This window comes from Megalobrama amblycephala, linkage group LG8 (genome assembly GCF_018812025.1).
Source record: "Megalobrama amblycephala isolate DHTTF-2021 linkage group LG8, ASM1881202v1, whole genome shotgun sequence".
In the NCBI taxonomy this organism is placed as follows: domain Eukaryota; kingdom Metazoa; phylum Chordata; class Actinopteri; order Cypriniformes; family Xenocyprididae; genus Megalobrama; species Megalobrama amblycephala.
In genome coordinates, this window is record NC_063051.1 from 15777757 (window position 1) to 15799743 (window position 21987).

General features: G+C 39.4%; 1 protein-coding gene across 1 annotated transcript; it reads right to left on the reverse strand.

Moving 5' to 3' along the window:
- Positions 1 to 8401: 8401 nt before the first annotated feature.
- Positions 8402 to 21238, reverse strand: lmo4b (LIM domain only 4b). The gene is made up of 5 exons (XM_048199632.1): positions 20874 to 21238; positions 18643 to 18883; positions 12822 to 12918; positions 12323 to 12478; positions 8402 to 9315 (listed from the first exon to the last, which is right to left on the reverse strand). The coding sequence occupies exons 2-5, from the start codon at positions 18876 to 18878 to the stop codon at positions 9307 to 9309; spliced, it is 498 nt and encodes a 165-aa protein (XP_048055589.1). The 5' UTR covers positions 18879 to 18883; positions 20874 to 21238; the 3' UTR covers positions 8402 to 9306.
- Positions 21239 to 21987: the final 749 nt, after the last annotated feature.

Sequence of the window (21987 nt, forward strand, 5' to 3'; positions counted from 1 at the left end):
ATGTTTTTGCTCTTATGTGTATTTTAAAATCGAGAGGGCACAATCTTGCGGTTGCTGTCAGTTCAAGACATCGAAGGAAAAAACCCTCTGACTGTTCTTCATTGAAATGGGCTTGAGATGTGCCACATTCCTTCCTGATGAGTGCACTGATAGTGCTGAAATGTTGACTTACATAATGACAGAGCTAAGTGCACATAGTTTACACCCATCCTGACACATTTACACATCAGCCTCGGCACCTGACCAAACATCCCGTACGTCAAAAACCAGTATTTTTTTCCACTTCGGTAATCTTTACAAGTGTCTCTAATTGCTAACTATTATACAAATAAAGCATTTCTTTTTAAACACTTATGTTGTGAGTGTCAGCATTTTTATTTGTACTTTTAAAATATAAGTTTGAGGTCGGTAAGATTTTTCATGGTTTTGAAAGAAGTTTCTTATGCTCACAAAGGCTGCATTTATTTAAACAAAAATATAGTAAAAACAGTAATATTGTGATTTATTATTGCATCCTTGCTGAACATATGTATACATGTATATACACTTATTGGGCATAACATTATGACCACCTTCCTAATACTGTGTTGGTCCCCCTTTTGCTGCCAAAACAGCCCTGACCCGTTGAGGCATGGAATTCACTAGACCCCTGAAGGTGTGCTGTGTTGTCTGGCACCAAGATGTTAGCAGCAGATCCTTTAAGTCTTGAAAGTTGCAAGGAGGGACCTCCATGGAATGGACTTGTTTGTTCAGCACATCCCACAGATGCTCGATTGGATTGAGATCTGGGGAATTTGGAGGCCGAGTCAACACCTCAAACTCATTGTTGTGCTCCTCAAACCATTCCTGAACCATTTTTGCTTTGTGGAAGGGTGCATTATCCTGCTGAAAGAGGCCACAACCACCAGGGAATACCGTTTCCATGAAAGGGTGTACATGGTCTGCAACAATGCTTAGGTAGGTGGTACGTGTCAAAGTAACATCCACATGGATGGCAGGACCCAAGGTTTCCCAGCAGATCATTGCCCAAAGCATCACTCTGCCTCCGCTGGCTTGCCTTCTTCCCATAGTGCATCCTGGTGCCATGTGTTCCCCAGCTAAGTGACACACGCACCCGGCCATCCAAGTGATGTAAAAGAAAACGTGATTCATCAGACCAGGCCACCTTCTTCCATTGCTCCGTGGTCCAGTTTTGATGCTCACGTGCCCACTGTTGGCGCTTTCAGCGGTAGACAGGGGTCAGCATGGGCACCCGGACTGGTCTGCGACTATGCAGCCCCATACGCAACAAACTGCAATGCACTGTGTATTCTGACGCCTTTCTATCAGAGCCAGCATTAACTTCTTGAGCAATTTGAGTTACAGTAGCTTGCTCTACATAAAGATGGCGTAGGCTATAAGAAGACCCTTTCAGACCATACGGTGGCCAAGACCATACGGTTTAACAGGACAGGTTCCACTCAGAACAGGGATCACCATGGTCGACCAAAGAAGTTGAGTGCACGTACTCAGTGTCATATCCAGAGGTTCTGTTTGGGAAATAGACATATGAGTAGTGGCAGCATTGCTGCAGAGGTTGAAGGGGTGGGTGGGGGGGTCAGCCTGTCAGTGCTCAGACCCTATGCCGCACACTGCATCAAATTGGTCTGCAAACAGTTTGCTGAAGACAAGCAGACTAAGGACATGGATTACTGGAACCATGTCTTGTGGTCTGATGAGACCAAGATAAACTTATTTGGTTCAGATGGTGTCAAGCGTGTGTGGCGGCAACCAGGTGAGGAGTACAAAGACAAGTGTATCTTGCCTACAGTCAAGCATGGTGATGGGAGTGTCATGGAATGGGCCTGCATGAGTGCTGCCAGCACTGGGGAGCTACAGTTCATTGAGGGAACCATGAATGAGCAGAGCATGATCCCCTCCCTTCGGAGACTGGGCCGCAGGGCAATATTCCAACATGATAACGACCCCAAACACACCTCCAAGATGACCACTGCCTTGCTAAAGAAGCTGAGGGTACCTAAACCCTATTGAGCATCTGTGGGACATCCTCAAACGGAAGGTAGAGGAGCGCAAGGTCTCTAACATCCACTAGCTCTGTGATGTCATCATGGAGGAGTGGAAGAGTACTCCAGTGGCAACCTGTAAAGCTCTGGTGAACTCAATCCCCAAGAGGGTTAAGGCTGTGCTGGAAAATATTGGTTTGTTGAGTTATTTTGAGGAGATAGCAAATTTAAAAAAAAAAAAAAAAAAATGTAGCAACACTTTAGAATACTGTTCCTAATTAATGAATAACTTCACAGGAATGAATGAGTAACACAATATTAATGTTCTAGTACTACTATTAACTAACAAGAAACTCTGATTAATGAATTAGTAAGTAATAACGCTCAGTTGAATGTGGTAGTTCACTATTAGCTAATCAGTAAGTACTTTTTTTTCATACCTCCCAGAGAACTACTAAGAACTACTATATACTGTACAGGTACATAATTAATAAGAGTAATGCACAATGTATAATTAATTCTAAAGTAAAGATCATGTAACCTACTAGTAATGACACAAGTATTACCGAATCCTTTGGTAACACTTGAGTCATTACCATGATAATGACTCATGACTTGGGTTACCATGATATTTACTTTAGAATACTGATCCAAATAATCAGTTATTCCTCTAGAACGAAATAACCCTTGAGTTCATATTAGTGGGTTACCATGCTCTTCGCTTTAGAATGCTGATCCAAATGACCAGTAATGCCTTTAGAATGATGTAGTAATACTTGAGTCATTACTATTGAAAACCTTCCAAAAACCTCAAAAGACTACAGTCATTACATTATCATGCTTTTCACTTTAGAATACTGTTCCAAATAATTAGTAAATACTATTTGGTAATACTTCAGTCATTACTAGTGGGTTACCATGATCTTCACTTTAAAATTAATTATACATTATGCATTATTCACATTAATTATGAACCTGTATATAGTATATACCTGTATATAGTTCTCTGGGAGGTATGAAAAAATAGTAGTTATTGATTAGGTAATAGTGAACTACCTCGTTCAACTGAGCACATTTTACTAAATATTAATCAGAGATTCTTGTTAGGTAATAGTAGTTATGTTAATATTGCATTACTCATTTGTTCCTGTGTACTTATTTATAAATCACAGAACATTCCAAAGTGTTACAACCAAAGTAGTTTGATGGCATGGAGGTGAGGAAATGGCAACAAATGTTTATTTTTGTGTGAACTATCAGAAGCAACCTAGCTAAATCTCTTTCAGCTGACTACTATCAAGCTAATTACTTGCAGCTAACAATATCACATGTTAGCATGCTAAATGCATTTTTTATACCATACGGGAATTGGGCAGGTGGGAAGCATGAGAAAGAAAAGACTAGTCACTCCTCTAGCATTTACAAAGCATGCTGGGAACTAAAAATGGTGCTATTCTCAGTTTCAGCAATGCTACGCTAACAACAACAGAAATTATTCATGCAGCAAATGATTTAAGTAAACTTCTATTTTACAAATTTAAATTGATTGTACACAATGAAACTGCGATAAAATGTTTAAAATATTTTAGGTCAATTTAGCATGAAGCACAAATCTATTTAAGTGTGCTCTTTTTATGGTAATCTATCTGATTAAAAGTTATTTTATTGTTGTTTTTGTTTTGTTTTTTTGTGTTTTTTTGCTAAATGAGTCTTCTATAGGCCTATACGTCTTCTATATGCATCTTTTGTATGATCCTGAAGCAGGGAGTCATAACAGACCCACACAGGGAGCCGCACAGACACTCCACTTCCAAAATACTGCACACCTCTATTCACAGAACAATATATCACACTCTCAGCACCTATCAGAGAAAAGGCCTGCTGTGATTTTTTTAACTTCCTGTACTTAATCCTTTCTCTTTTATTCTGTATGTACCCTGTCTCCAACAAGCAAGCTGTGACCTGTTCAAATATCACAGCATTACAGGCCCAAACATGTCAAAGCTTATTCATTCGCCGCTAAGAGATTCTCTTCCTATCACTCTCTCTCACATTCATGCATCTTTTAAACAAGAAAATCAGGAATTTTATTGTCTCCACTTATTTCCAACTATACTGTTGCATCCACATTCTTAGGAAACAATCATCTCCTGACCAATAATTTGGCTTTAAGTGCTGATTAAACTATTTATCTCTTCACTAGTCTCTCTTCTACATAACACACATTTTGAATCAAAGGGAAGCTTTGTATGACCTGTTTCTCCCTGAGCAGAAAAGCCATTTGTGTGGCTCCATTGTGGTGGCTTAGCTCCATTAACTCGCTTTCTTCTGCCCCACATCAAAGCCACATCTGACATATGGATTATGAGTGGAGAAATGACATTTTTGAAATATGTCGCTCACTATCTTCCATTCATCGAGTTTTGCTCTGGGAGTGGAAAACATTAATGTTTCATGTTAACATTGTTCATTCATACCATACTGTAAGTACAGCAATAACGGCAGAGCTAAAGATAAAATAAAACATATTAAATATAAACCTATAAACATATTAATTGCTTTGTATTAAATTGTATATATTCTGTACAGAATTACTGTTGTAAACACAATATTAAGTACAGCTATAAAGGCAGGGCTAAAATATTATATATATAAGGCATAATCCAGTCGGTTGTTATCTCAGAATAAACCTCAATGTACATTACCCTGCTTATTACACGGCTACTTGCCACATAAGTAAATAATTAGACACAAAATATTGATCTGAGTCCAAATGTTTTATTAGCTCTTTAAACGCAAAGCTTCCATGGAGAGTGCAGTTGCTAGCACAGAAAGTTCAAACTAACTTTAACATTTAAGGGATACGGTACAGTCATACCACTTATTAAACAGCATTTTGCCACATAAATAATTAAGGGGAAATGAGATTTTGATCTTTAAAATCGTACCTGATTGTTATTTTAAAATCCAACAGTGTACAAAACAACAGTCACAAAATGGCAGCAGCTGGAGTTCTAAATGAAGAGAGCGAGTCCACGATACTGGATGACATAATTAAATAACTGTACACAAAAAATATTGATTTGACTGAGTTTTAATATTTAATTTTATTAGGAAAAAAAAAAAACTTCCTAGTAAGCATATAGAGCTGCTGACTTCAGTAACCCGGATGAGCCTGTGTTATTTGTTTTCAGCGGTTGTTATCGCTGAACAGCGCGATTGACCAATCAGAATCAAGAGATATTCCACAGAGCCGTGTAATATATGTAAGCAATATGGTACGGGAGGCTGTGCTGTACAGTAAATAAGTCACAGCTGAAGGGCGTTGTTAGGCACGGCGTGGAGCGGAGTGCCTACAACCCCTTCAGCTGTGACTTATTCACGATTACAGCACTAGCTTTGAGTACCTTATTGCTTTTATAAAACGGTTACCACACAATACAAATATTAAAGCCAAAAATATGTATCAATGCAACTTTCATGAAGTAAACTTTCACTAAAGCCTTCCTTCCGCCGGAAAAAATAGTCCCTGACCATGAACAGCAACAAAAGTTACATTATTACGCCATTAGATGGCGGCAAAGTCTGTATTTATGAGTGTGTCAGTCAGTAGTGAAGACTTTTACATTGAAAAGACTGAGTTGTTGGAATAAGACGGAACTGACAAATGCTTTGACTAGAGCTGTCAGTCATGGAAAAACCCCTTAACTGTTAAAAGGACAAGATAATACATAGGACATTTAAACATATTTTTTATTATGAACATAATTATGCCCTAAAGGATAATGCTAAATCTGAATGCAGGTAATAAACTCACTCACTCAATCTTTTTCTCACAACACTCTTCTACATAAAACAGTAAGCTTCAATGAACAATATCAATTAAGAACATACAGTTTACGTTGCTAAGAGTGGTTGCTAAGGGTGTTGTGTAGTGATACACAGAACCGTTGGGTGAATATTTACCAATAAGAATCAAGGACAGGAACTAACTAACATATATATATATATATATATATATATATATATATATATAAATGCAATTTCAAATCAAAGCCCTTTCACGTGAGAACATTTTAATTAGTAAAACATGAATGCTGGAGAAATCTTGAATTCATTTCCATTTATTAGGATCAATTTACTCCGGTAATTGCTTTAACATTAGCAGATAATTGTCACATACATGGCCCTCGTGTTTGCAGTTAAAACACTAAATTACTTGAACAGATGTGAGTCTGACCTTTATTCCAGTGAAACAAGCTAGCTGCTTTCAAGTATCTAAGCTATGTTATGCACAGTATACTGACATTAAAGCATGTCTAAATATAACTTGAAAATAATGACAATATGTTATAATCATCATGACCAATGTAATTATTATCACAACTGTTACTTCTGCTGAAATTAGAATAGCTGTTGTCCAACACCAACTGTTGTTGGACTGCAATCACCTGTTGCTCATAAAAGTATTTTAGAGATCCTGTATCCGTTACACATTATACCGGCACCATATGGTAAAAATAACTAGAGGACACTCTTAAACTAGAAGGTTAGATGAGCATTTGTACCGATCAGCGGACAACTGTTATGGTTTTGCAACGAGGCCGCGTGTCTTTTCTACTCACACACACACACAAAGCGTTTGGAGCTCTATGATTTTCCTCTGGAATCATTTTGTTGAGAGTTATTTAAATGTACTTTAGCTTGATTCTCCCTACAAAAGAGACCAAAAGACATTCCTCGAGTTTTACAACTGAGGCAAACTCTGCTAAAGCACTTAGGAGATGGCTGTGTATTTAGACTGGCTAATTTGAATTCCTGATGCACTGAGAAAAAAAGGCAAACTCTTACACCTGTTATGACCACTTTCCATGTTGCTTTAATAAAAGCAAAGTGTATTTCCACAAAATAACTGTACATGGTGCATTGAGATGTTTTGTGCTCTCACAATGTGTTCTTAAACATCTCCCTCAACACGGTTTGAGCAACAGATGTTTTAAAATTGGCGGACATTTTCCAAGAAGTATATATTCCCAACATCTCCTCAACTACACATTTAATAATAAAGGTTCTTTATTGGCATCAATGGTTCCATGAAGAACCTTTAACATCCACGTAAACTTTCCATTGCACAAAAGGATATTTATAGTGGAAAAAGTTTCTTTAGACTATAAAATGGGTAACACTTTATTCAATGGTCCACTTTATACATTCTACTAACTATGAACAACTTTGCAACTACATGTCAACTAACTCTCATTAAGAGTATTAGTAGACTGTCTGCTTATTATCTGCTAACACACATTCTTCTGACTCTAAGTAACTTTGCAAGTACACATCAACTTATTAACCCAAACCCTAACACAACAGTCTACTAACACTCTAAGTTAGTTGACGTGTAGTTGCAAAGTTACTTATTGTTAGTAGAATGTAAAAAAATAAAAAATAAAAACCTGTTCACTGAAAGGTTCTTTGGGGAACCCAAAATGGTTCTTCTATGGCATCCTTGTGAGACCCCCTTTTGGAACTTTGATTTTTAAGTGTTATGAGCTAAACAAAATATTCTTTCTGATTTAATGAAGATATACGTTTCAGACCTTGCCACAAGCTGTAATAAAGTGCTATAAAAACTATGGATATGATGAAAGATTGTCACCATGCTCCCTGTCCACCTGTCTGACAACTGAGTGCGGATTATAACAGGGCATTCTGGGAATGCAAATCAGACCCTCTTCATACCCATTAAGTCGAGCAACAGCTTCAAACGCCGATTTGTTCTGCAAATAGCCCATTCAGTCCGGGCCCAAAAAGCTGCAACACCTTTCTCTCCCCCTGCGGTAATTGAATCTTCAAAGGGGCATTTCCACCCCCCGTCCTCATTCGCTAGAAGGACCGTGGAATGAATAGCATGTTCATATGAAAAGAGAAGAAAGTATACATGTTTATCCATGTTCAATTAGCCACCCTGTCATCTGCATTCATAATTACGGCATAAGAACACGGATAGACAATTAAAGGATGGATAGATGGTCCACGATGGCGCCGCATTCAGAGAGGCTCATAAACAAAAAGCATAGTTTTGCTAATGAGCACCGTTCTCAGGAGAAACTCAGCAAGATGAATTACTGCAATCATACAAATCCTTTGGTCTCCTGATGGAAAACTGGATGTAGAGAGTGTTCTTTCAGATACTGTACATTATTCATATTGAGTGACTGAGTGACAAGAACACCTGTGAGCGATTTAGAACTAACCCAATGTAAATACATGGTGCTTCATTGAGCATAAAAACAAACTTTTCACATGAGGACTTTCACTTCGGCTGCCAGCCAGATTTCATATTAAGAATCTTTGACACAGAAATGCAGTGAAAGATTTAAATAGGATTAAAAAAGGGATGTTTTTAATCTCATTTTTTTATTAATTAAATACACCATATTGGAGCAAATGTCTCTGAAAATATCACAAATAGATTTCTCTCTCATTCTGCATTTATAGGTTGACAGCTATGAGCTTCATTTTTTGTTTGTTGCGTGATTTCGGGTTGGAGGGAAAGGGAACAGGGTTAGCTGCTGTGTAGTATGTACGGTAGCCACAATGGGACAAAAACATTTACATGCATACATACTGTACATGGTAGTTTTACAAATACACCAAGAGTGTTCATGATTTGATTTCCACAAAAAAGCCACGGATACTTCTTTGAACCCAGTCTTCAGGATTTTTATATCATCCGAAATGAAACACATTCCCTTTACAACATCTAAAATATAGAAAGAGAAGATACCATGTTGTGAAGAAAAGGAGAATAGACAAGGTAGGACAAAAATATAAAGGAAAAAACAAAGTCAGTATTCCCCCACTAAATTTTCAAACAAGTGTTATGAAAGCAGATTCAAAAAACGCTGCAGTGGATCAGCTTCATTTGTCATTTTAATTTCACCCTTCTGTCTCTTTTTACCCAAAAACAACATCCTCCGGCTGGTCTCTCTCTCTGTGTGTCAGTCTTTGAGTCCCTCAGGATCAGAGGTCTCGCCTGGGTCAGTTCATGGAGTCCTCAGTATTCCGCCTCATGGGTATTTTCCATCCATGATTCAGGAGTTTGGAGTAAAGGGCTGTGAAAGGGGAGACTCTGGCTATTGCAGGTCAAGGTGGAGCTCAAGCCTGAGTTTGGAGCTCTGGTTCAAAGTAGCGGAGCTTTGAGGAAAGGAGTGGGATGGGGTCCAATCCAAAAGGTCTTTTGTGACAATGAGCGAGGGGCTGAAATGAAGGCACACATCCTGCTTTGAGCAACACCTACGTCCTAACACACCTGAAGGACAGAGAGAGAGAGCAAGAGACCTGTTAGACACACTTAAACAGAGAAAAAAAAAAAAAAATCACAGGAAATTACAACCATTAAATGGGTCAATGACACATTTTGTCAAAGAAAAAAAAAGGAAACAGAAAAAGTGCCAAGCTCTTAGAAATGTATTCATTTGTACACTATTTTAAATAAAAGATTTACATTTATTGATTAAAGTGGTGTAACTATTAAATAAAAACTGATAACATTTTCTTTACACCTTGAATACATTTGTGTCTATTAATAATAATAAATAATAATTTTCTTAAAAAATATATATATATATATATATATTATATGAGTTTTTTTTTACGAACCTAAATATAATAAAAATATATTCTCACTTGCCATGTCATAAAATGTCAAATTATCTGATATTTTAAGAGACTTATTGACCTTGAATTCGTACGGCCTCACTCATACGAATAGTAATTTTTTACAAAATCATACATATTTTACGAATTCATTTACAAATTCATATGAATTCATATGAAATGACCTACCCCTAGAACCGCCCCTAAACCTACCCGTTACTGGGGTTCAGACAAATTGTATAAATTCGTAAGGTCGTACGAATTTGTACGAATTAGCCACCTCGTAAAATACGTATGAATTGGTCGTGAGATAGCATTGATTATTTTGCTGTAAAACAATGGTCAGCAAGTTTGGAAAATTAAATTACATTTTCAAAAATATCTATTTCTTTTCTTTTTTTTTAAATGACGTAATCAGTCTTACAACTTGTCTGAAATGATATAAAATAGCTTTCAATAGAGTCATAAAAATTGCATGTCCTCTTAAAGAACATACTCCATTTCTTTTGTCAAATGAAGACCGCCAGCTCTGCTAAAGCCCCCCTGCTTAACTTATTGATCAGTAAGGCTTTTAAATCCATCTGCTGCCCTATTTCCTCTGCATTTTAAGCACATATTGTAAAGTTAGTCTCTTTTTGTCTCATTTTTAACAATGATGTGCCACAGTCCCTAGAGTGCCAAGTTCTTGCGCAGCTGAGACAATTATCCCAATATCTAAGTGCCAGGGTTCTGCTTTCACAGACAGTCATGGCAAACTTTGTCCCCCCTAACATTCTCCTTTTCTTTTGTTTTTTAAACATTCTAGGGGGGCAATTTGCTTTTCCCGTCTTACCTCAAGTTACTAAGGGGTTTCAGGCTACTGTAATAGTAATTGCAAGCCCCCCACGCCACCCCACATTGGAGGGCTAATTAAAGAGACGGAGGCTGTGAAGGTTTGGATCCCCTGGGTTCAGGCTCAGCATGAGAAAGGTAATTTGTCTGTCCTGAACAAAGAGATTAGGGAGAAGCCAGGGAGCTACTTAATAAATGAGCATCAAATGTCCTCAGCCGTGGACACGGACAGCACCAATTATGTCACCATGAAATTGCACATAATAAAAACAATGGCTGCCGGACGAGGCCTCCTATCTGTCTAGGGAAGCGTTCATTCGGTTCTCTCTCGCACGTGCGTGTGCTATTCTGTACTGGCTTGTTTCTGTTCTCAGCTCATTTCTATGGGTTCGGAGAAGCAGGAGAATTACACAAACTGCTAAATTTGAGCAGAGAATATGCACAGCGACATCATAAATTACAGTGTATCTTCACTGCAGCGGTGAACGGCTAAGCTAAGTTTCTTAATAATGATTCAAATCTATCTGTACCAAACGAAAACACGACTGTTTAAGTATCTCCTAAGGACATGTGGACCTTCTCTATTCCTGCTGGTGAAGAGGGGCATCTGGGTGTATTTAAGAACTCTCTCTCCGCTATAATTAAAGCAGCGAGGCCAATATTCAGATTGCATTTTAGCATTAATAATTCAGCTGTTTTCACTACAATTGATGTCGGCACATAAATAAACAATGAGGCCTCATATTTACACAGTGGCAGCCGCCGAGCGAGAGCAGGGAAGAGGAAGGAGAAGGAATGGAAGGATGGGGGCTTAAACAGACATTTAAAATTAAGCTTGATAATGCAAAGGCTTTCAATTTGAAACGCAAGACGCTCTTGGAGCTAATTTGTAAAAGTGACGATGCCTTAAAAGGCCTCTATACAGAGCGCTGAGCTTAATGGAGCTCTTTCCCTGCTCGCTACAGCTCTCCTCAAACTATTTTTTTCCTGTTGAAGGTGAAATAAATGTTCACTAGGAGACTCGACGACTGTCCGATCTCTCCCGTACGAGCCCCCACATCCCTGTTGTCTCCATATCAATACTGATTATGTGTCACTGAGCCGTTATTTTCAGTGCTGCCGAGTGATACAATCGGCTGGTGGCTGACTACACAATGAAGTCTTATTGCAGACGGTCCCAAAGGCGAGAAGTGGAATTAGGTAAATAATTTGCCTGCTTGGCGTCTGTTTTTGTTTATTTAAAGCTTGCTGTGCAGCGTCGGAGGAGCAAATATTCAGACAGAACTGTGGAGTTGAAAACACAGACGAAAATGGGACAGAATGCTTGACGCCAGCTAGCTTTTGTCTTATTTTAAGTCTTGTTGTAAAACCAAACCTAGGAAAGGAAAACGCACAATTTGTTGTTTCTTTAAGGAGCAAAGTGACGTTGTCTGTTAAATTAATATTTGTGTCAACAGGATTTTACATGTTTTACATCTTGTGAAACACTGCAAATATACATAATCAGTATTGAATATGAATGTGTCAGGGTTATCATTTTCACCTGTCCTGTAACTAAAAAGCTTGCGTTTGCTGTGATCTCATTTCAGCAAGTTAACAATAATTGTGATAAATTAGCTTTCAGCTAGGATGAATTACGAGCTCAGCATTATAAATGTTGCCATTTAACATCCTGTTCCTTAAAACTACAATATGTAAATAAAATGAAATAAGAAGCAATAATTGTGATAAGTGACTGACTGAATGGTGAGTATACATATATGGTCCTGAACCTATATTAGAGGAATCTAAGTGGGACACTTTGATAGCAGAAAGATAGCAGCTCTCACTTTCTGGTCAGGCAATAGAGGGTTAGTCTGCAGTGAACTCAAATGGCCGTTGATGAGTGCTGTGGGTCTGTCGTGTTCGCAGAACAAGCTGCCGTTGATGTAGTGAAACCGGTCACCAGGGACCAGCCGGTTCCGGCAGGTAGAACATGTGAAACACTGCAGGAGAGAATAAAAAAGACTCCATTACCCACAATCCTCAGCACATTACCTGCATTAGATCTCTGATCAATCTCTGGAAAGGTTAAATCATTATCTACTTAATTGTATTAATTTCTCATTATCTCTTCTTAAGATTCTAGATGGGCATTTGATACTGCTAAAAATACTGACTAAAATACAATATTTTTGGTATCAATCATAGGCTAAAAAAACCTCTTTATATAGAACGCCATGAAACAATCATTGAAACACAGACACTATGGAGTTGTGAAAGGATTTTGTAGTGCAATGGAGCATTTAATTTTAGAGCAGCAGTGGTCACTTAAAGATTAAAGGTTACCTTGAGATGGTACACGTTTCCCTGTGCCCTCATAACCAGTTCACTGGCTGGGATGGACTGACCACATGCGCTGCACGCCCCGCTGTTCCCAAATAACCTGTGAAAAGAAACAGACACGTCAGCATTGTCGAAACAAGAGAGAAAAATGTAAGACTCAATCTGTTTTAAGGCTAAACCTAAATCAAAACACTGAATGTTATAGCATGACAGAAATTACCATCAGTGAAAAGTGGCAGAAAATATCATGAACAAAAATAAAAAATTATTAACTAAGAAAAAAATTATTCATTAAGAGAAAAAAGGTAATTACGTGGAGGAAGACAAACATTACTGCCACATTTCATACCATTATCTCAAGACCAATTATCTCATTTATTGACATGATCTATTTTTGTTCACACCGTGTGACCTGTGCATACATATGAACAATATAAATCTACAGCATTTATTAATATTCACATTTATCAATACATTTTTAAAATCCTAAGTTGTATTTTTAAGTGTTTACATTTTTTTTAATATATTACAAATGTCATTAGTCACATTTTTTAACCCTCGCTGAAAGTATTAATTTATTTAAAAAAAAAATAATAATAATAAAAATACAGACCACAAACTTTTGAACGGTAGTGTATTGTGAGTTACTTTATAATCTGTAATTGTAAAAAGGGCTATAAATAAAGGTGACTTGACTTGACTATAATGCTTTATAGTATTTTTTTTTGTCCTTATTCGAGATTGACAGCTGTAGTCACCATCTATTTTCATTGTATGGAAGAGAGCAGCGTGAGCATTTTTCAAAACTTCCTTTTGTGTTCCACAGTTGGAAGTCATATGGGTCATATTTAGAACAAAATTTAGGGCGGGTAAATGAAAAAACAATCAAATTACTGTTGACTGAAATTTGAAATAAAACACACAGAAGATGCATAACACATGCTCCTTATTAACACCTCAACACTAATGGATACTTCTGTGTGCATCAAAGAGGTTTGTTAACCTGTTTGGCCTTGTTTTACTGTAACAATGAAATCCTCACAAGAACAGGTTAAATCATTTCAATCTTGTACCCAGGCCTCTTTTCTCCCTCTCTTTCTGTCTCTCTCTCAAACACACACGCAGAACAAATTACATCTTCAATATTCTGATGTAGGAAAAATAAAATCATAGTAATATCAGCAAACCAAATGAAAAAATCCTGCATCCTGTCCTCCAAAAGCCTCTGCCACTGGGACTAAGTATTACCTTTGGTGTTCATTTTTTGCAACCTAATAATAACCTAGAACATAAGCAATCAGGGCCTAAGAATATTTGATTGTACATCTAGGCAGAGACACAGCGCTTTTGCCATTAGGACTCAAGCGAGTGCTCAGTCACCGCCGCCTTTCCATTAGAAACCCTCGGCTACCCGGGTTGATATATAATGTGCATGGGTTAACCTTTTCAATCATGGTGTCAACACTTTAGATTTGCTTCTGCTCATCTCTTTCGTCTCTAACCTTCCCTCTCTCTCTCTTTCTCTCTCTCTCTCTCTCTCTCTCTCTCTCAGTCTCTTGATAATGAAATGCTTGCTCCTGCTTCCTTTCTATCTGCCTTCTGAGTCCACAATTTAGATTACTTCATCTTGCCGAGCAACAAACTGAATGAAATTTCGATTTGAGCAGAAAGTAATTTACTGGGATCTGGACCCATTTGTCATCATATCTCACTGGCTGTTTGCTCTATCACTGCACTTTTCCTATGCAATCAAATAAGACCACAGCATCTGACAAGCTCCAGAGAGAGAGAGAGAGAGGGAGGGAAATATGAGGAAGGAAGCAAGAAAGAAAGAGACTGTTAAAAGGATAGAAGGAGAGAAATGGGGAAAGGCCAAAAAAGGATAGAGAGGAAAGGGATGAAGGAAACGTTGCAAATGTGTTCCACGTGTACACGGTTACAGATTCGAGGATTCAAAATACTTCCAACTCATAAACCGATAATGTGCTTTGTGTGGAAGCCGATATAGCATCACGACACACATGTATGCATTCCGACATTGAAACAGCTGTCATCTATGACATTTTGCATATGCATGTGCCGTTTATTAAGGACACTACACGATGAGTGAAGCTATAAGAGTTTCTCTACAGCGCCGGTTGTAGAGTGAGGGTGGGGGGGGGGAGGGGAAAACAAATTTGGCTGTGGCATCGATTGGAGCAGCTCAATCAAAACTCAATTTCAAACGTAATTAGCTGTAGGCTTGTGACAACAGCATGGCTTCAATGGCGTCGATGGGCCAGTCATGCTAGGCAAATGTCAGGGGGGAAGGTCTTTAAACGCTGCAGTTTGATTCACCTGTAAAATGACATCTTCCCCCGGCCTTGAGAAAGCAATCTGCCGAGCCGCGACGTTTGCTTGATTCGACAATCCCAGAGCGCTCGCACCTAAATTCGCTTACAAGTACGCGTTATTTAGGATCCGGTCTCAGAGTGTGCTCCCCTTTTAATTGCCCCATTGTCTTTCAGAGAAAAACCGTAAAGAATCTCCAGGCAACCTTTTTATTTTCTTGCTGCTCTATACGTAGCGTAGCAGGTTAATTATTTGAGCAGGGAACGGCTGCTGATAGCATTTGATTTAAAGGCCTGAAGGCTTTAGGTGCTCAATTAAGTTGCTATCAGTCTGCTCCTCACATCTAATGGTCTCTTTCTCCATTGAACTCTGGTGCTGACGAGGGGAACATAGGGGAGCGATATCACGGGTCACCATAATTAAAGCCAAGGGACTCTTTAATTGCAATGACACCACCAGTTTTGGTTTCCTTCTCCTCAAATCAGCCTCTCCTTTGTTGTTTTCTCACTTTCTAGGTATTCAGGTCCTTGATCAATCAGAGGAGGAGGATTTTGTCAGCGAAACATCGCGGAATGCTGATTTATTGACTTGCTCAGTCTTGGAGCAGGCGGAATAAAGAAGGGCTACAATCTACGACTGTCTTTCATTACGAAAGCAAGACAAGAAATCTGTCTGCGCTCCATAGGCGATGTCTAGAGGATTTAATTTGGATACCAACTGTGAGGTAAAATACAACCTAGCAGGGCTGTTCTGGGCCATCTGGCAGAAGCTCGGCCTCTTAAGCGGAACCTTTTGAGTGGAGTGATGTAAGTTGGTACAACAATGATTTCTGCAACACAGTCCATTATAAAAATGCCTCTCAACATTAGCAGCCAAAGCACCTTAAAAGCACCGGGCCATATTGATACTTAAGCAGGGCTTTGCATAATGGCAATGTTACATTAGGGAGAGAGGGTGAGAGAGAGAGAGAGAGAGAGAGAAGGTGGGTGGGGTGGAAGGGAAGGGTAGGGGGAGATTTCACGGCAAAGAGAGCGGGCGGAGGGGGCTGAAAGCAGCCAAATGACACTCGGTTAATTCAGAGTAACAGATCTAGTCCCAAGTGGATTGAAGGCCTTGAATTAATTCTGTTATGACAAATCAAGATAAACGTTTCCCCTAAATTGCATGCGATTTAATTAATTTCTGAGATCCAAGTATTTCCTGGCTTAATAGTTCACATGCTCCCGTGCTGTCATAGTGCTTGAGTGGGCAGACTTCAAAGTGATATTAAATAACCAACTATTAGATTTACCTAGCACGTTCTATTGGAAAAGTGCCATTTAATTACCTGGCTCTATTCAATTAAAAGGACAGCGTTTTCCCCCCCAACCTAACGGTCACATGATTGCTCACTCCCCAAATTAATTCTCTCTCTCTCTCTCTGTTCTCTCCAGCTCATGCAAATATCAGCCATGGCTTAAGGACAACATGATTTCAAACGAGTCCCTCCTGCTTCTCTGGGGCTAAAACTGCTGAAATCTCACGCCGGTTGCCCTTGCGCTTGGCATTGGTGGCCTCGAGCTGAGTGGTATCAGAAGCCTATCATCCCATGTCATTTCCCCCCCATCTGCCATTAGGGAAAATGGGATGCGTTTTCACTCGCGCCATACCAATCAATCGCTAAGCCTTTTTGCATCAGTGGTATTAATATAATTCTGGATATGTAACTTCATTATTTACACAGCAAGGGCAATTTAATAATCCATTACAAAAATAAGGGAGGCCCCTTTAAAATCCCCTAAGGGGACTGGCCTTCGCAATAATCCCCTCTTCTCTCTCTCTTTCTCTCTCTTGCTCTCCAGCTCTCTCAAAAGCCAATTTGGTTAATTAAATGTTTTGTTTGCAATGTGGCTCTCATTCATTTCGGACACGTCATTGGAAGCGGATAGGAGCCAGGCACTAGATCTCATTAGATAAAACCCATCAGGACTAAAGGAAAATGGAGGGGGACTCTAATTAAAGCTTTTAATTGTGTGGACTCACTGTCAGATGTTATTTTTCCCCTCTCTCTTATCTCTCCTCAGATCACAGGCTCGCGCGAGCTGCGTTTTAGCTCCGTTCTCCCGCCCGACGCGCTCTCATTACAAGGAGAAAGGTGTAGCTACTTTTCCCTCCCTGCTCGTTTTAATTAGGCTCACAGGTCCGATTCTAGCGGCGAGTCTTGTAGACTTGATCCCTTCAGATCAGGTGGAGTGGAAAGAGTGAAGGCACTCTTCACATTTGGACTGGTCGTCTCAGGTTTGCTCTGGTTGACACCTGTTGTTCCAGCCTGCAGGCAGCAGTGTCAGTGCGAGGCTTCGCTGAATTATCCAGGGCGAAGAGCATGCCAAGGTAAATACTCACTAATGACTGTACTTCTGCCAAAAAACACTCTTTCTGGTGGGAATAGATCATGGATACTTCATTTTAAGAATTAACTTTTAAATTGGCCTTCCTGTTTTAATAAGAAAAAATACAGGCATTCCGTTATCAAAGTCACTCACACTGTTTTTCCACTCTTCAAAACCAAAGAAATAATCCAGGAAGGCTTCGGACTTCTCAATGCGAGAAGTTCTCTTAGGGTTTTCACTTTGCCCTTGCAGAGGTCACAGTGTTGAAGGATCAGCCTGTCAAATCAGGCCATCCACATCAGCTGAGTGAGACTGCCAGGCCGTCACCCAGCCACCGCTTTGGGTGTCAGACTTACTTGCATAAATATTTAAAAAGGGTCTTTTTGCTAATTAAATGGTCTCTTTGTGATCAACAAAACATGGCAGAGAGGATGTGAAAACTCTTTTAAATTCCTGCAGAGTCGAAGGTCAGCTCTGCCTTACCAATGGAGTTTTCTAGCATCTCGTAAAGCAAACACACACGGCCCAAGCAGCGCGGCTCCTTTTGCTTAAGGATGAAATATGGCGAGAGCCACAGACTTGCAGATGTTCTGGAGAAAGAATCTCCTTCGTCTTCTGCTCTGTCAACATGTCAGTGGCTTGACCTCTTTTTTAAGAGTGTCCCGTTGAGGGTTTAACCAGCGCGCTTTAACGAGGGCCGCTGACGGCACAATCTGAGACACATGTTCTCAATGGAAAATACGCTCTGCTCCGTGAGAAGCTTGATGGCTTGTAACTTTTTCCTTAATATCTTTTTTTCTTGACAACCATCACTTCATCTAATCATTACATGCCTAATGTCATTTCATGTGGTCGCTGGACTGTCATAATGTCCAGATGTATGAACTATCTGAAGTTTGGCTTCAAAGACCATGAGAAAGCAGCCGAGCAAAACTAAGCTATCCTCAAAAGATCAGAACACATTACTGAAGACCCCATTTAAAATTAATTTCACAAGCGCATCAGAAATCTGAAGAAACTTGAGAGAATGCCCTTTATGAACACAAAAAGACCTCAGTGCTGACACGGTCTTCAAACACATGAATGTGGTTGTGATTGGGACTTCAATAATAAATGCGTCTAACCTGATGTAGTCGTTTCTACATAGGATCATGCCACTCTTGGTGTAGCAGGATGTGCCGATCTCTCCGAGCTGTGCCTGGCAGCAGGAGCATTTCAGACAGCGGCTGTGCCAATAACTGTCCATGGCATACAGGAGAAAGCGATCGGCAATCTTTCCCCCGCAGCCCGCGCAGCGCTTCCACGACAGAGATCCCGCTCCAACAGGTGGGGGCTGGGCACTTCCTCCAGGGTTCACCATTGTGTCTGCAGAAACATAAAGAGAGAGAAAGGAGACATGGTTAGAGCAGAGTAGTCAGTCAAGAGTTTTTAAATCTGTGTGGCTATAGGATATCATGAAAATAATAATAAAAATAATAATTTCTGCACAATTTTCTTTCCTACAAAAAATATTTAACTATAAACCATTTAAAAAAAATACACCAAAAAAAGTATTCAAATACCATCAGCATTACTTAAATCCATATATCTTGCAAAGTCACTCATGACTGTCAGTTTCTGACAGAAGTTTTGTCATTGCAATATCTAAAACACCTGGAGCCTGAACAGTGACCCACAACACTGCATGTTTTCAGAGGCACGCTTCCTAAAAGCTCTTTTGAAATAATTGAAATGCATACAATGCCTGCAAGCAAGTCTGAGAATTGTTTTAAGTGGCAGGCTGTCCTTGATCTTTATCTAAGTGCTGAAGTCAGCTCTTTGGTCCATTTGTGATAAATGTCTGTTCGCTGATAACATTAAAGTCGCTGGAACAATTAAAGAGGCGCTGGCTTTTGTTAGGTTGTCTACATTGCTTTTAAACTACATTTACCTGAACCTTCGTGTGTGTGTGTGTGTGTGTGTGTGTGTGTGTGTGTGTGTGTGTGTGTGTGTGTATGAGAGAGAGAGAGAGAGAGAGAGAGAGAGAGAGAAACCCAAGTGCTACTGTGGCCAAGAACTGGAGCAGTTAATTGGGGAACCCTTGAAGTTGTATGATCCATTCAGAGGTCGACATATTCCACTCGCTTTCACTAAGGTTATCAGATGACGGATTTCCAGCCAACATCATGAAGAACATTCAGCAGCGTTCGCTTTGGGGACTGGTCACTGCCGCGTGAAATTACCCCCAGTATGTTGGATCATTCAGCATATGCAAGAATCAGTTAATGCCGGCCTACAGAAATATCCGCCTCTGACAGAAATCACATTAACCACGAATCCTCATTTATGATTGCAGTTCTGTACTTTGGTCTGTTGATCCATCAGTACCGCATGCGTGCACTTCTGCTCCATCCTTCTACTAATACATCTGAAATTTTAATCTTTCCCAGGTTTCATAAGGAGGACCGCTGGACCGAAGTGGGAAAGATTAAAATTTAAGATATATTCGTGGAAGGCTGTAAGCCAAATCTTTGTTGAAAGGTAATTAGAGGAGAAGAGAGAGGCGGGGGGTAGAAAACATTGCACTGAGAGAGGGAGAGAGGCATTCAGTAACCCCATTAGTGGAGGCTCTTAGGGACAAGCAATACCTTAGTGCTGATTAAATCTAAAGGGAGATGAATCAGAGACCGAAAGTGACTCCCCCAGATAAATAAGATCGGACCATCGTCAAGTTTCATTCCCAGTAAGAGGGAAGAGGGGAGATTTGAAGAGAGGGAGGGGGTGGCTTTTAAGTCAAATGGGCAAACTCGAGTAATTACACGGACAGGCAATTTAAGCGAGGGGATGTGCAGAAATATAAAACAGATCAGCAACCCATGGCCAGTAATACAGATCGCAGTGCTGGAGCCTAAATACAGCTGCTCCTATTACAATGCACAAGGCACAGCAAAAGATGCAGAATTGCACTTATGTTATGGATTGTTGATCATGTGTACAGCACGCGCGCACTTCTTATGCATTAATATGATATTATAAACTCGAAACGCGTGCAATTTCCATCGAGCTTATATCTAAATGTCTGGTCTTTATATGAGTAAACACACAAGAGCAACGTTCATGTCCACTACACTACATTACAATCTCTATAGTTATATTTGTTACGCGTGTGACATGCAACACAAATAGCGCAAAAAAAGAAAAAAAGTTCTAAATAAATAAAAAAAATGACATTTTTTATGCTTACAAATGTAGACGTTCTAATACTAATCTGCAACATTGTGTCGCTCCATAACAAATGCGTCTCCCTCTCGCGACACTATGAATTTACTATTATTCATAAAACAAAACATGAATTGTTGTAGAGTACTGTACTTACCTCTTTGAAATGTAATGATTGAATGGTTGGTGAGAAATGTACAGCAGTCTGTTTTCTCTGTAGACAATAAAATTAACGCGAACAGTCCAAAAAACTCACACACGGAGCGCGTGCATGAATACTTCTCACTGCCGTGAAAGTCAAGGAAATGGAGTTTTCAGATTGTATTTCCACTGTTGCCGTCACCTTTTTTCAAATGTTCTGGTTATCACTGGAAAGATCAGCGGCTGTTTTGTTAAACGAGCGTTCGGGAATGTCTTCAGTTATTTCCATAGATGAAGCGAACGCCTCTGTTTGCAACTGTCCTCTCGCGCTGATGTCTCGCCGTTGCTTGTCGCTTGTGCTCTACATGTGTCAGTGACAGAAAAAAGCCCAGAGTAAACCTCATCTCACAGGATGACGTCAATCAGCCTGCAGCCAATCAGAACGCACTCCATTCAAGCGGAATGACAAGTTCAGCCAATCAGGAGAAGTCGAGATTGACTTAGACACACACTGTTCAAAGGAGGAAAGATTGCGGTTGAGTGGGCTCTGTCTGCTTTTTGGGGTTGGATAGGGCACTGGTTCTCAAGCGGGATGGTCGGGACCCACTAGGGGGCCTCAGTAAACTTCAAAGGGACTCTAAAACTCCGTACAATTATTAAAAAAGAAATAGTTATATTGAAATAATTTCACAAAAGCAAGAACTTTTCATAGCCTATCACATTACAACAACCATTGTCAATTGTTAACATAACTAAAATGTTTGTATCGGCAAATGCACTTTTTTCACTTTATTTACTCATGTTTTATTTCATTTAAACAGTTATATGCTATTGACGCAGAGTAGTTTAAGTTATGATGAATGTCTGCAGAAACAAATTCTGCATCTGGATAACTTCTGCAGTATTCACATAACAGATTTTTTACTTAGGGTATATGATATGTATTTTGTTTTCTTTAAAAAAAATAAATTTTGAGATGAATATTGAGCATTAATAATTATTTGTAATGTACAGAGAGCCCTTGTTTTTGTTATTTAAAAAGTTTGAAACAAGCTTGTTTTTTTGTTATACAGGAAAAATAATCATATAGGCTATGTATACATTGAAATATGACTGACAGTGGGGAGCCT